The sequence below is a fragment of the Pelophylax lessonae genome, assembly GCF_965119305.1.
Source record: "Pelophylax lessonae genome assembly, chromosome: 4".
Taxonomy (NCBI): Eukaryota; Metazoa; Chordata; class Amphibia; order Anura; family Ranidae; genus Pelophylax; species Pelophylax lessonae.
The window spans coordinates 228,681,454-228,697,785 of NC_138771.1; the positions used below are offsets into that span (position 1 = coordinate 228,681,454).

General features: G+C 38.9%; 1 protein-coding gene across 1 annotated transcript in view; it reads right to left on the reverse strand.

Moving 5' to 3' along the window:
* Window positions 1–16,332, reverse strand: part of MET (MET proto-oncogene, receptor tyrosine kinase) — a 188,510-nt gene that overhangs the window by 55,051 nt on the left and 117,127 nt on the right. Inside the window, exons 9-10 of the mRNA XM_082254068.1 lie at window positions 15,741–15,902; window positions 10,273–10,372 (exon numbers count right to left, since the gene is read on the reverse strand). Coding sequence (XP_082110194.1) covers window positions 10,273–10,372; window positions 15,741–15,902 — 262 coding nt within the window. The remainder of the gene's footprint in view (window positions 1–10,272; window positions 10,373–15,740; window positions 15,903–16,332) is intronic.

Below are 16,332 nucleotides of genomic sequence, written 5' to 3' on the forward strand. Positions count from 1 at the left end.
TCAATAAACCTGCAAATACATGGAAAACACCTTATTTGTGCAAAGTGATATGTTGCTTCTTTATATTTCTGAAAAAAATATTTTTTTCTGATTCATTTGCTATTGGTTTCTTTTATTTACATTTGCATTCTAGTTTTCCATATTTGTGCTCTCAGTTGGTCATTGTTATTATTATTGTTATTATTGCTATACAATAGCTGTCCAGGACAATGGCTTTCTGCTTCAAGAGAAGATTACATCTCATCACCAGTATCTCCACTGATAGGTGCTGACATTAAAGCGAATTGAGATTCATCAATTTCACATAAATCAAATATTTAAGGAGATGTCAGCTTGTTAAACGGCTGTAATATTACCCCATACTAATTATCATTCTGTTGACAATGTTAATGTGTTGCAGGATAAGACTCTACTATAATATTCATTAAATGTGAAACGATTTAGAACAAGGCAAACAAAACATTATTTCCATGAACAAATGGCATTATATTTGTAGCTAAAGGTATGATAAATAATTCAAGAGGAAGCGAGGTAAAACTGAATGCTTGTTAAGCCTTTCTGCATATAATGTATAGGTTGGCAAAGTGGGGCCATGAGTCTAGGGAATGTCATACAACGGTCGTTATTACTGGTATTTAAAAAGTTTGTCTGCCTGCTGTTTCATGACTAACTGAAAACTGTTTGTACACATGGGGATCGGACTACTTGAAGTGAATAAGAACCTCAGGCGATCCCTATTCACCAGGCATGCACATCCACTATTGAGTGCACAACAAATCAGCTCCCCAGCTGTATCAGAGGAGATCAAAACAAGTCAGTCAACATTTTCCAAACCACTGCTCACCTAGCATTATCTGATGCTATGATTTATGCCCTATACACACCGAAATTGTTTCATGATGACTCCAACATCATTTCTGTCATTTGGCAGTATCTTGCCAGCTTGTTTATTTCTTATACTTTAGTGACTTCTAAAAATGAAACTTTTGACTTTTAGGAAACTAGCTAAATACATTTTAAAAATGAGTTATATTAGATGTACATTTTCTACATGTTGTTGTGTAGCACATGAAAGAGGACCCAAAGGTGTACATATATAATATAAATGCTGCCAAAAAAGGTCGTTTTACACCTTACCTTTTACTGATAATGTGTCAGATGGCTCTTAAAGTGGTTGTAAAGTCAGAAGGGTTTTTATCTTAAAGTGATTGGAAAGTCTCTTTTTTTTCCTATAAAAATAACAAACATGTTATACTTACCTGCTCTGTGCAGTGGTTTTGCATAGAGCAGCCCAGATCCTCCTCTTTTCCGGGTACTCTTCTGCGATCCTGACCCCTCCCTCCCATTCAGTGCCCCCCAAGGTAAGCAGCTTGATATGGGGGCACCCGAGCCGGGTCACAGTTTCCTGTGTCCATTCAGACACATAGCCCTGACCCCGCCCCCGCCTCGCTTCCCTGATTGACTAGCTGTCTTTGATTGACAGTTGTGGACATCGCCGGATAGAGAGGGACCTCAGGTAACTATTAGGGGGGTTGCTGAACACAGAAGTCTTTTTTATCCTAATGCATAGAATGTATTAAGATTAAAAAAAAAACTCTGCCTTTAAAACTCCTTTAATGCATTCTATGTACTAAGATAAAAAGCTGTGTGCAACAGCCCCCCTCAGCCCTGCTAATACTTACCTGAGCCCCCTCTTGATCCATCGATGTCCACGAATGCCTCGGCAGTCCGGGGCTCTCCCTCCTGATTGGCTGAGACACAGCAGCGGTGCCATTGGCTCCCACTGCTGTCAATCAAGCTTAGTTATCCATTCAGGAGAGAGAAGGGGCGGGGTCGAACCACAGCTCCATGTCTGAATGGATACACAGAGCTGCAGCTTGGCTCGGGTGCCCCCATAGCAAACTGCTTGCTGTGGGGGCACTTGACAGGATGGAGGGGTCAGGAGCTCCAGCAAGGAACCCGAGAAGAAGAGGATACAGGCTGCTCTGTACAAAATCACTTCACAGAGCTGGTAAGTATGACATGTTTGTTATTTTTATAGCAAGAAAACCCAGACTTTACAATAACTTTAAAGTGACATATTTACATGCTTATGTCTATTTTGCATTAGAGTTTCTTACCTGCCTGTCCACCTTGCACACCGAGTTGTGCATGAACAGCTCAGTGTACAATTTCGGCAATGCCCTGATGAATCAACTCCCAGGCATGCGCAGGAGTGACATCATCCCAGCCTAGCCAATAAAAAACAGCTGAGGATTGGTACCTAGGAGCTCCAGGACAATGCAGCATACAAGGTGAGTATAGTTTAGCTTTGAAGTGTTACTAAAGTCTGAATTTTCTTTTAAAATTAAAATAACAAACATGTTATACACAGAGCGCCCCCGATCCTCCTCCTCTTGGGTCCCTAGCGGCGATCTTGGCACCTCCCCTTCTTTGTGTGACCCCAAAGCAAGCTGTTTGCTAAGGGAACACACAGTGCATGTTCGCTCTCGACCTGTGTGTCTATACAGCCACGCTCCATAGACTTACACAGAGGGACTTAGGCCCGCCCCCCACTTCCTCTACACTGCACCTGATTGACAGCAGCAAGAGCCAATAACTTCTGCTGTTGCTCGAATGCTGTGTGAAGAGGAAGAGTGGGGAGAATAGATGCAGCCGTGCACAGCGCTGATCTATTCTCCCCCCTCTCTTACTCTTCACACAGGCAGAGCGGCAATCGGTGATGCGAGGTGTCAGTCTGACTCCCTGCATCTCCGATCTCGGTAAAGAGCCTACTGACGTAGGTTCTTTACCATGTGACCAGCCGTGTCCAATCACGGCTGGTCACATAGTAAACAGGAAGAGCCGTTGATCGGCTTTCCTCAGTATGTGCCTGACAGGCACGAGTAAAGGAGCGCCGGTCGGCGGCTCCCCTGACAGGGGGGGGGGGTTGGCACTGGTAATCAGATCATTATTGATTACCAGTGCAGACCCTCGGGGGGGCGGGGGGGGCCACTAGAACCACCAGGGATGCCCATCCATGACCCCAGGGATGCCCACCATGACCCCAGGGATGCCCACTATGGCCACCAGGGATGGCAATCAGGGCTCAGGGAGCCCCCCATTGCCCTCCCCATCAGTGCTGCCCGCCAGTGCCCTCCCTATCAGTGCTGCCCACCAGTGCCCATCATTGCCATCTATCAGTATCGTACACCAGTGCCCATTATTGCTTACCAGTGCCGCCTATCAGTGCCCATTAGTGCCCATCAGTGCCACCCGTCAGTGCCAATCAGTGCCGCCTATCAGTGCCCATCAGTGCCCACCAGTGCCGCCTATCAGTGCCCATTAGTGCCCATCAGTGCCACCTATCAGTGCCCATCAATGCCGCCTATCAGTGCCCAGCAGTGCCGCCTATCAGTGCCCACCAATGCTGCATATCAGTGCCACCTATCAGTGCCATATATCAGTGCCTATCAGTGCCGCATATCAGTGCCGCCTATCAGTGCCACCCCATCAGAGCCACCCCATCAGTGCCACCCCATCAGTGCCTCCTCATCAGTGCCTGTCAGTGCAGTCTCATCAGTGCTCATCAGTGCAGGAAAAAACGTATTTATTTACAAAATTGTATAACATAAACAAAAAAACTTTTTTTTTTTTTTTCAAACTTTTCGGTATTTTTTTATTTGTTTAGCAAAAAGGAAAAAACCCAGAGGTGATCAAATACCACCAAAAGAAAGCTCTATTTGTGGGGGGAAAATTACATAAATTTGGTGTAGGTACAGTGTTGCATGACCGCGCAATTGTCATTCAAAATGCAACAGCGCTAAAAGGGGAAAATTGGCCTGGGCAGGAAGGGGGTGAAAGTGCCCTGTATTGAAGTGGTTAATTACTCAGATCTTGCTGAGACAACACCATAGATCCAAATCGTTGTTGCTTTTTTTTGTCCTCAAATCACTTTATAAGTATGGCAGAGATGACAAAAGACCACAGGCTCATTTCACTAAGCTAACACACCTGGGTATATAGAATACACATGACAGAGTCTCAGGAACCTGATGTTAATAAAGTACAATTAGAAAGTAGTTGGCTGTTGTTCTAGCTATGCAAGGATAAACTGGTGGCACTGTCCACATTGGGGGGCAGTGATTGGGGGAAGTATATCTAAAGTCAAACATTTTTTTATTTTGGATAGAGTGAAGAATGGTTAAAATTCCTGTCAGTTTTTTCTGTCATCTGTATATCTGTCTTCTTGTCCCTGATCCCTCCTGATCTTGGAGCAGTGTTCATTTTGAAGTCAAATTTGATTTAGTTTTAGTCATAGTTATTTGACAAAGATGCCATTTTAGTTTTAATCGTATTTTAATTATCCTAATTATTTTAGTTTTAGTCGTATTGTGCTGGAGATTTATCCAACTAAAATCGAATGGTTTTAGTTAAATTGTAATACATTATTGCTCTAGAATTTCCAAACTCATTATAGACTGCAGGAGTAAAAATCTAATAACATGTTATTGTTTATGATATTAAGGTTTGAACCTGCACTACAGACATAGACTCTATGTTGTGGGGGCATGCAGTTACCCCCCAATAAAGCATTTGATAAAAAAGTTTTATCCAATACACACATGCATATACATAGATATTATGTCAATAACAATGTTTTGCTTTTCTGCTATAAAATCTTTTGTCTGGGCTTCCATGACTAATAAAAGGTTTACATTACCATTGTTAAAGCGTTTGTTGCCTCAACACTTCATATTCCTGATATGTGCCTGCTGTATCATGTGAGAAAGTATCCTGCTCTCTTTGTATTGCTTCCTTTATGTGAAATTCATGGTGTTCCTGCCAGTCCCTCTGCTTTCCTAATAAAAACTGACTACACTAAGCAGAAGAGCACACCATTCTCAGTTTTCTACCTAAGATGGGAACTCAGCCTGCTCTACCCCAATGATCAGACTTGTCCTGACACGCCCCCGCTGCATTGCCATTCTGTGGGGAGCTTAGTGTGCTGCTGCTTCTCCTCCCCCCAGCTCCTTTCTAGCTGTGAACAGAGGGAATGTGATTACTATATACTATAATGTTTTTTTTTTAATATCTATATACAAATATTTTGCCTTTCATTTCTATTTTAAACTGATTGGGTTGCTTTACAAGGTCATAGTTTACAGTCACTTTAAATCTACATGAAGCCTACCATGATAGCAGTGCAAGGAAATTCAATTTATTTTGCTGCGGTATCAGCAGGTCTTCCATAGTAGCAAACTGTTCTAGAGATTGGCCTGGGAGTCATGTTGAATTCTCATCTACTTCATTTTCTGCTGTCTGTCCTCATGGACTCTGTCTATTTGTCAGTGGGCTCAATCTGTACACTGCAATATTTTATTTGTGCAATTTAGTCTTAATTTGAAGGAATGAATGAGCAAAACAAAATGTTGTAGGGTGTTATCTCACTACAGTACTTACTATATAAGCCAGGACAGCCTCCTGAAGTTAGAATTCAAATAAAGATAATGTGAACACCACCAGGCAATGTATGTCTGTGCAAAGGTGCTATTTACAAAAGAAGCCATTTTGATCTATTGCCAAAATATAGCATTTTTAATCAAAATGGCATTATTTTTTTTATCTGCAGATATTATAACATGAAATGGAGAAATTACTTTATTGGTAACTACTGCAAACCCTTAATTTTTAAAGAGAAGGCTGCTCAAAGAAAGATCATTTTCTTTTAGTTACTTGACTTCAATGCCTGAGCTGACACAGAGCTCTGAAGAGGGTTACACATTCTTTGAACTGTGACTGGCTCCCATATTCGGTAATCTTTCCTTTTATTGTATTATTGGTGAATTCATTGCTCTTGTTATCAACTGTCGAGTAGCGATGTCCTTTAAATTAATAATAGTGGTATATGTAACTCTCTTTGAGGCTATTCTATAGAAGTGGTTCACAAGTGCAGACCACACATTTTACCAGACAGGTCAGTGGAGAAGATGCTCTTACGGAATGATAAAATCTAATAATGCTCTTTAGAAGTGATGCAATATGACTGATTGGTAGGGGCAGGAAAATCTCATTTGCGATGACCTTGCTGTTATGTGATTTGACATGACATTTTAAGCTCCAAATTGGTTTTAGCAATTGAAGAATATGATGGTTTTAGTTTTCAAGAAATATTGGATTGCAGAACAATGAGGAAATGCTGTAATTTAATCTAGTGGCTACTCAATTATAATACTGCCCACAAAGCAGCACCTTTACGTGTAATTCAATTATGTATATTTTAATGGAAATTATGGTATACCGCCTTTACATTTTGTTTATATTATTGGACAAAAATGAAAACTATCTGTTTGTCAATATGAATCAGAAGAGACAGACTGAATGGAATACTGTATTGTATTTTTGGGAATATAACACTGTGAAATAAAAAAAAAAAAAAGGGCCTATGTTTGTTCATATGGTTGTATGGTAAGCTCGAGGGTGGCCAAAAATGACAGCAAGCAAAGACCTTTTGGAAAATAATTTGCACTTCCAACCTTGTGACAAGGATTTTGGGAAGGCCCTTCTCTGTTCTAGCTTGACTATCCCCCTGCACACAAAGCCAGGTCTATAAAGACATGGTTTTCGTGCAGTTGGTGTAGAGTAACTTGAATGGCCTGCAAAAAGCCCTGACTGCAACACTACTGAACACATAAGGGATGTATTGGAATGCTGACGTGTCCAACTATATATTAATGCCTATGGTTTTGGAATGGAATGTCCAGCAATCTCATATTTATTCTGTGAGATGTGATGATCAGGTGCCCACAAACTTTTGGCCATATAATGTGTATCCACAGTGTAGCATGATTGCTCACATGGTTGGCATGCCTTATGAAAACAATGGCTCTGGGGTAGTTTAGGGGCTCAGTGGTTAGAACTGAAACTTTGTAGCCCTTGGGTTCTGATGCCAATTTTAAGCACTACACTACTCCTTCATTGAAATTTGTATATTTCTTCTAATTTTAGCAGTTATTTGTGTTCTGTACTTGCCCTATAATGCCCCTTTGTTCTTTATACTGGAAGACTATTTAGGTTGGAAGCTCTTATATGATAGATTCTAATTATCAGGATTGTATCAGAAGAGGATGTGTTTGCTTGAACAAGTTAGTTCACATATGCATGGTAATTCATGTTAGTTTGCTAATTCACATGGGCATGCTGTGCGGACATATGGGTATGCAGGTGTACAGGCACTCACACCTAATCCCAGCCTTAGCGCAATATGGTCTACTTAATGAACAGAGTTAAGCCAGGAAGTGTTTACCTAGATCTGTTTCCTATGATCTGCTTATTCTTTGCTGACTCAGCTAGCTCCTGACCACGGCTCATTTTTGCTGACTTCTCAGTGTGATGTTAGACTGCCTCTTAACAAAGATTCTACTGACTTACCCGAGGTTGATCTGCCTCCAGACCATGACTCCACCTTGCCTGCTGCCTCCTTCCTTGGCTGCTGACCACATCCTGTCTTAGACTAAGGTTTTAGCCTATCGCAGGCTCAAGTTTAGTCTGCTGCTGTCCAGTCTGCTTCTCCATAGTATCTTCTCCTGTTGCCCTGCCCCTTGGTGATTCTCCTATCAGCCTGAATTAAGCTTCCATGGACAGGACTTTTGGCACCAATGCCACTCTGTGCTTTCTCAACCCCTGTTCTCTGTTCCAGCAATATTTGGACATGAGGTGCATCCTTGTGCCTTTAAGGGGGGTGGGCTCCCTCCAGGCGCACCTGCCCCTAACCTATCCATTGATATATGTGCTCCCACTATGAGGCTCTTTTAAAGTTAGGACCACAGTATATACAGAGGTAACAATAAAGCTGCAAGGGTTCTCTTGATTTGGGCACTGTGGCATAAGCATGTATTTGCAAATGGTTGCAAACAAAACCTTCTGTTTTAACACAAACTGTTAGACAGGGCCAATTTGGTTGTTTTGCACGCTGGCTGGTAAGTGTGCTGGGATATCTTTTGATTGTTTGTGGTGTAAGGGAAGCCTTCTTGTCATCCCGGCCTCTAACCAGGTACAGAATACTAATGTAAATGACGCAATGTATATAAAGTAAAACAACAAGGGTGACAAGTATAATGACATAATACACTTAAAGAAGTGAAGAACATAGAGTAAGGGCAGTGTTTCCGAAACATGTTCCTCAAGTCCCTCCAGTGCATATGCAAGTAACCTCACACAAGTGGAGTAATGTATGACCTGAAAATATGATTTAACTGTCTTTGTTTACATCCTCAAGACAGTAAACTCATAAAAAGATATCCAAATACATAAGATGTACGTTAAGGAGGAAACAAATCTACCTTTGAAAAATCTATAGCTTAGCTGTCACCCAGACATACCCTATATAGCACATACATATTTTGCAAACATTGTTACATTGAGTGTATGTCCAGAGTTGACTTATTATTTGTAATGTGGCTTATTCATTTTTCTAATTTTAAGTACTATAAAGCAGTCTGACTTGATCCTTCATATTCTGTACTCTGCTGTATTATAATATGCATGGGTCAAAACTGCTAGACTTGAATTACTGTCACCTAATACCTATGAGTACCTTAAGACCTTCACCTCTGTTGTTTACAGACCTAAGAAAGTGATACAATTGGCTTTCAATGTCTAGTTATCTTATTTAAGTAATGTTTCAAATGCATTATAATGATCATATGCATCCATAGATGGAGTGTATTTCTTTCCTGCAAAAAAGAAAATCACTTGATTCCCCCATCCTTCCCGTGGAGCCATTGTGTTTTCCCAGTGGGGGGAGCCATCCCTCTCTGGAGAACACAGTGATTGCTGCTAGCGGCTGTGACAGCCACTATCAATAATCGCATCTCAAATCTGACAGGCTGGTTGTACTCAAGTTGATCAATTGATCAACTTGGGTACATTCAGCCTGCCCATACACTGCTTGAATCTTGGTGGTTCAGCAGGGAACAGTCTATGGTCGGCTTTAGCACTGCTCATCATAGTACCAGAAATTACTACTGAGCAATATGATAAAAAAAAGAAACCTTTCTGAATACTAAGGTTTGAGTTTTGACTTTATCATAGTTATATAAAAGTAAAACTTTGTCTCAAGGATATGGCAGGTGTGTGGTATATGAATAAGCACCATGCTATTCTTTTATAAACAAGAAAATGATAGACACAAGGAGGGTGACAGTATGAGAATGAACTGCAGAAGGTTAAGCAGACTAGTATTAGCAGGAAAGTAACACGGATTAGGAGCTGCGACTTGGCAAAGGCTGAGATTTTCCCATGTCATGTTTTATCTTGCCTAATGAGACTGATTTTGTTTCATAGAATGTTATTTTTAGTTCACTCATGTTTCCACCATGTTTCTGGTAAACAGGCCCACTTTTCCTGTCGCTGAAAAAATAACAATCATCAAGCTTTATATACACATTTATATATATTTGAATGATTAATAGCATCCTACAGAATGTGATCTAAGATGCACTGCTGTATTTTTAACACCATGTCAGACAGGCGATTTATTCACAACAATGCTTTTTTTTTTTCCTTTTGCAATTTGTCACTAAGGCAATCATAGTTATTTTTTTATGAAGTTGCTAACTCTGTAATTTTACAGCGATTTGTAGCTCAGTTGGTCAGCGACAAATGCTCTGCATTCACCTCTATGGTTTAGCAACAATTTACTCTAGGAGAGGGATTTGTAGCAGCAAACTCTAATGTAATGATGTAGCACAGGTTTGACCTGTAGCTGTAATAAATCACTTCTTAGCAACAAATAGCCAGTAATGGTAATTACATTGTTAGTTACAAATTTATTTTAATTGCTGACATTAATGATTTTTAGCAGTAGAGCTCTTACTTTGTCCCCAAAAGTCAGTCTACACTAGGCAAAATAAAGACCTGATATCTCTAAACCACCAGTATAATACAGGTATAAATAAATGCACATGTTTAACATTTCGATTGGTAAACCTTATAATGAGACAATGGTGCCAACGCAAAAGCAAGCAAAATGTCAGTGGTATTTAACCCCCTTAAAATAACAATGACAATATTGAAATTTATTCATTCTTAAATTGCTTCAGGCAAAACTGCAGGAAGCAGAAATTCCAGGATATATATAGTTATATATATTTATAATTACTTTATGATATCTTTTGGTACAGGAAAATTCAAGAAACAAATAAGTACAATTTATTTGTGAGGTTGTAATTGACAGGTAAACAAGCATGAAAAATGACTGGGAAAATATAATAAATAAAACATATCGCTCACCATACTAAAGCGTTTTTCTGGTTCCGATAACTGGATTACCATCTTTGGTGAGGCAACTGCATTGAGATTTCGCCCGTGTGCTGTGATTGTGCTTCCTCCACTGTGAACATACAGCAATTTTATTGTTAGGCATTATGTCAGTTCTAGATATTGCATATAATGCCACTAAAAGACTACAAAACCATAATTTCAAGGGTGATACAATGTGATTAATGGATAGTAACTTTCATGGATAACTGTAGTAGACAACATAGGATGCATGGGATTTAGTACATTTGTCAACTTTTTAATGGAATCTTATTCTATAAAACCTTGATATGATTTCCACTTCAATCATGCTATTAAAATGTATTATGACTAGTTACTCTTTTATTTTTACCCACAAAACTACTACTCTGGCTGTTTCAGTTAAACAATACTGTCATTGAAGGTTAGAACACACACAGATATATTTTCCTTTGTTGACAAAAGTATTATCAATTATGGAATTAGGTAGTAAATAATTTTTCCTAGATAATTAAGATAATAGGATTACAAATTAGTGTCTTCTTTCAACAGTTACGGTCACGGCAGCTTTAAATGGGGTTTATAAGGTCAAATTACAATTTCATTTCTGCTTTTGTAGTTACATAGATAGGACTACCTCTCTTATACTTTCTCTATTTCTCAAAGACTAAAAGTTCAGCTTTCACCTGTAGCTGAAATCTGGTATCTAAACCTGAACATGCAGAAACAATGAGGAACTATACACTTTAACATGTCTGAAAGATTGACCTTTAAACTGGCCATACACTAGAAGAACCTTGTTTGAAATTTTTGATTTTAAGAACACTCATTAGATTTTTTAATCAAGGTCCATTCAAAAAAAAAATGTTAAAATGGTAAAAGCAAACTAAATTTTAAAGCACTTTCGCACAGCATTCGTCAAATCATCAAATGTATTGAGAATTCTTGTATGAATATTCATGCATAGGAAAAAAGACCTATTAATGTGTACCCAGCTTAGTTCTTCAAGCAAATTACAGTGCCATTCTTGTTTACGACGAGTGCTGGGAACCCCAAATAAACCAAGTTTACGTGTTTTTACAAAGAGAAACTATGGCTTATTTGGTCTGGGGCTCCACTAAACCAGTGTGAGGCACAGCAGAATCTGCCTAATGTGGTATATGCTGTAAATCAGCACTTCTGGATGCACAGTTAGCCCAGGGGCAAAGAGAAATTATTTACATGGTCCAACCACTTAAATTGCGATGCAAGTCAGATACATTGTATTTTGAAATTGAGCTTTGGAATAGTTGAGGACCTTTAGTTTCTTTTTTGTAGCCCATTTCACCATAACCTGTCTAGTTATACTGTCTGCAAAATAAAGAACTTAAGAAAGACCTTAAAGAAAAAGTCTGATACACAGGTGGAGCAAAGCAGATCTTTGTGTATAGTCCTAAACTTGACCCTAGCCAAACTTTTATTGAATGTGAACTTTACTTCCAAACAATTCTGGGAACCAGTTATTGTATTTTTTCAACTTTAGCTTTAATCTGTAGTTGATATCCCAAGCAGTCACTTTTGAAATCGTTAAGGATTCCAGAAACCCTACCCAAAATAGCTACAGAGCTTTGTCACTAATTGCACAATTTCAGTTCATCAAAAATAATCTTACAGTATATCCTGGCATCCCAGTTATGAAATGGTTTCCTTAACTCCCCCAAGATTCCTGACACACTGCAAACTTACATTTTTCCAAAGATCTTACATATCTAGATAAATTGATTACCTCTAAATGTAATGACGTGCTGTAAATGCAGCAGTTCTCTCCAGTGTAAAATAAGAGACGTAAGAGCTAATAAAACGTAATTAATTGTAATGTTATCATAAAACGCTGAAGAAAGCACAAAGAACATTTTCTGGTTTTGCTGCCTTCTTAGTTGTCCCTTGCCAGCATGCTGCAGAGAATGACCATCGCTCTCTGTGTGGAAGCACTGGTTGCTCTGCAGATGTCTGACACACACCCAGCCGACTCAGAGCTAGAGTTTCCATTCAGCAAAGGACATGCTTCCCACTGAATTTGGTTGATTTAAATAGTAAATTCAATTGGACTTTAAAGTACACGTGTGCCCAGAATATGAACATTTAAGTATTTACACATTCTTAACAAACAACAATTAAAATTGTGACACAAATAAATGCTAATGTATCGTCCACATGAGTAAGCCTCTACCCCCCTAGATAAATGTAAAGATATAGTAAAAGAATGTAAAATCCGCGCTCAGTGTAAATAAGGAAAAATAGCAGCCACTTAGCAAACCGTGATACCAGTTAGTAAATTATAAAGGGGAAAAAAAAGCAGCACTCTAAATAGTGCAACAATATATAACATTAAGTTGTACATAAAAAGTGAAAATGTGTCCCTGTGCAAAATAGAACTCAATCTTATTAATGCAACATAAAAAATCAAAAACAGTCCATAAGTGCAAAACAATCCAGTAAAGGAATGATCTGTGCAAAGTGAAAGTATAGGGAACCGTCACCAGCAACACCCTCACACTCAGGCTTCTTACCAGATGTCCAGGACCATACATTATAATGGTCAAACAGGCAGCGGCAAGTTTATCCAGGAGGGTAACCGTCATATGGATCACAGATCGTATAGAGGAGACTCACAATGAGAAAAAAAGGAAAACTCCCATAGTGAAGCCCATCATGATATAAAAGGATTTGTTTTAAAATATGGCTACAATTACCTTCATACAAAACATAAAAGGCATTTGTTTTATACTGGCCCATCCTCCGAAGACGTCTTGCTAATGACGAAATGCATCAGGGAGTGGCCTACCACTAACGACATCATGCATGCCTGATAGCTTACTAGCAGTAGTGTTTGAAGCCGACAGCCTGCTGCTCTTCTGTTATACAAAACAAATGTCTTTTATTTTTGTTATATATTGTTGCACTATTTGGAGCACTGCTTTTTTTCCATTTAAAATGTAAAGATATGCTTGTGTAGCATAGGTAGTTCATAAAATGTTCATAAGAAGTTCAAAAAAATCCCAATGGAAGGATGATACTTCATTAGCCAGATCCACCTGAGACAGGAACAAATCTCTGAAATTACAAAAGAGGAACACAAGGGGGTACCAGCTAAGTGCAGCATCAATGATTAAAAAGTCATATAAGTATATAAAGATTAAAAAGCTTATCTGCAGCCATGCTACATTGGATGTAAGCTCTCCACCAGAAGGGCTGCTTGTGACAGCAAACAGCATGTTGTTAGAGAGAAAACCAAGTCCAATGTTCCAGGAAGTGAGAAGAGCCACTGTGGGACATAAGGCAGGATGTGATGTCACACCTAGGGTGGGTTAGTTGCTATGGTCCACCAGCCTGCCCTAGGTGTTACATCACATCCTGCCCTGTGTCCCACGGTGGTTCTTCTCACTTCCTGGAACATTGGACTTGGTTTCCTCTCTGACAACATGCTGTTTGCTGTCACAAGTGGTCCTTCTGGTGGACGGCTTCCATCAAATGTGGCATGGCTGCAGATAAGTTCTTTGATTTTAAATTTCTGTGAGTTTGCATTTGGCTTTTTAATTGTAATAAACCCATTGATTCTGCACTTAGCTAGTGCCCCCTTGTGTTCCTCTTTTACACATTCTTAACAAACAGTAAAAGCTTTAAAACAAGCCATGACCTTTCCAGCTAATTGTACTGTAAAGTATTTAAAGAAATACTAAAAGAAACATCAAAATTAAATATGATATAGTCTTTCACTAGCATTACCAAGAACTCTATGTTTTACTGTGCCCATCTATAATGTTTTTTTTTTTTTTTTTTTTTTTAACCTGTTGATTTTACTGACAGAGCCATGCAGCAAAAGTAGAAGTCAGAGGATTGAGACAAATCATTTAAAACTGAGAGGGGTGTATACAACGGTCAGCTTTTATTTAACTCTGTAAAGTGTTTATCCCAAAAACATTGTCTCTGCAATTGCTTCAAAACTGTTAGCTTGAGTATACATTCAGTTGTTAATCACTTATGTAAAGTCCATGTAACACTACCCACCCTAGGTAGATTAGATAAAGGAGCCACCCTAAGGCCAGCATTACACAGAGCAAATTTCTTTCCTGCAACCATGGGATGCAAGAAAGAAATTTGCTTGATTCTCCCATCAACACAGACAGTGTTGTTTCGGGAATCCCTCCTGCCGGTGGACAGGTGAGGATGTAGAGGCCATCCCCGCTGGGAGAAGACAGTGATTATTGCTAGTGGCTTTAGCAACCACTAGCGATAATCACAGGTATAACCCGGCATACTAGTTATACCCAAGTTGATCGATCAATCGATCAACTTGGTACATTCAGCCTGCCCGAACATGGTTGGAATCTTGGCCAGTTCCTGCTGAACCGACTGAGCTTCGAACTGTGTATGGCCTGCCTAATACAAGTGTGTTGCTGGCTGGATCACCAGGTGAAACTAAAGGAAAAAAAAATAGAAATAGTAAACGAATTAAGACATGAAATCTAAGAATTGATAGGCTGCAATAGATTGTATTTGTTATTTTGGGTTAAGATGAACTTTAATTCTCAAAGGTCCTTAAAGATCACAACAAAAACTCTAAAGTGGGTTTTAGTCCTTTTCTTACAGTCCTGAAACACCTGCAGTAAGTATGTTTACATTAGAGGCAAGCACGCTGTCAAGATTCTGCTGCAACCAAAAGTAATAGGCAACGAAGATATTAGTGCCGCTGCTGTGAAATTTTAAGATTAATTTGTTCACAATACCTTTAGCTAAAGAAGTAAAGTAGAGCTTGTTTTAAAGTGTTTTTAGTGTTTGTTCAGAATATGTAAATACTTTAGCGTCTAATGTCTGGCCACATGTTCATTTTAATAAATTTTATAACTGTGGATGATTTTTTTCTTGCATGCAACTATTTTAGCATTGTTTGGGTATTGGCAGTGAAGGGTTTGGAAAGTATTAGAATACCAAGCCAGGAGTAGGGATTTCTGTTGGTCTCCTTTACCATAAGCTGACTGAATATTCTATATTAATACCATAGAAATAGTATCAGAAGCTTTGATTACGAGATGTCGCATTTTAGTATCCACAAGTTAGTAATGATTCTCATTCACGCACAGCATGTGGCTGATTCAAAACCTAATGTGAAATGCAGTTAAGACATCTTATGATACAGTATCCTACTGGGAGATTAATAACTTAAAGCAAAGTGCTGGCTTATGCAAAGCTGGATTGGCTGATTTAGTCAATAGATAACCCATTTCAAAGACCACTAGAGCTCCACTAGCTTCAGCAAGATAAACCAACCAAAGTAACAATATCAAGTGTATCCTATGTACCTTATTTCCTTAAAAAACATGCATACAGTTTTGTATTCTAATTACCTTAATTGACAACTCCAGTACCATATAAATTTAACAATAGGTTGGTCACTTTCATGCAGTATATCTAATGGCATTTACCTAAGGAAAGACTTTGTTGGTTCGATTTTAAAAATGGATGGATCCTCTTTATAGGTAAAAGATGTGCTTGCCTTGCGATGGGCATTGTCAATTTTCAGTGTAACAGTATATGTATCAATACTTTTGCCTGGGGTGTAACACTCGATGGCAGTACTGGACACACTAGAAGAAAAAAAAAAAAAAAAACACAAGCCAATAATAAGTAGAGTTTCTGACGGAACACAGCAAAAGATAGTCACTTTGAGAAAGCCATAAATGATCTTGGTAATAATACTGTTGACAGCCTAGAACTCTGTCTTATTAGATCAAACTTAGACGCTACTTTGAAGATTTTGAAATGCAAGCAATGAAAGGTCAGTATCTTCTCCTCAAAAGCCACATGACAGCAGTGATTCATGTTTTAACCCTTGGACAATTACTACTTCTTCTACAATAACATACAATGACTTTAAAGTCCTATAATACTTTCTTAAAAGTGCAATTAATGGTACAAATGTAATATTTTATAATCTATTAAAGCCATGTTAATGATAATAAGCACTTAGCAATTATTCTGTATTTTTTCCTTATAAAGACCGAATAGAGAGGCAAT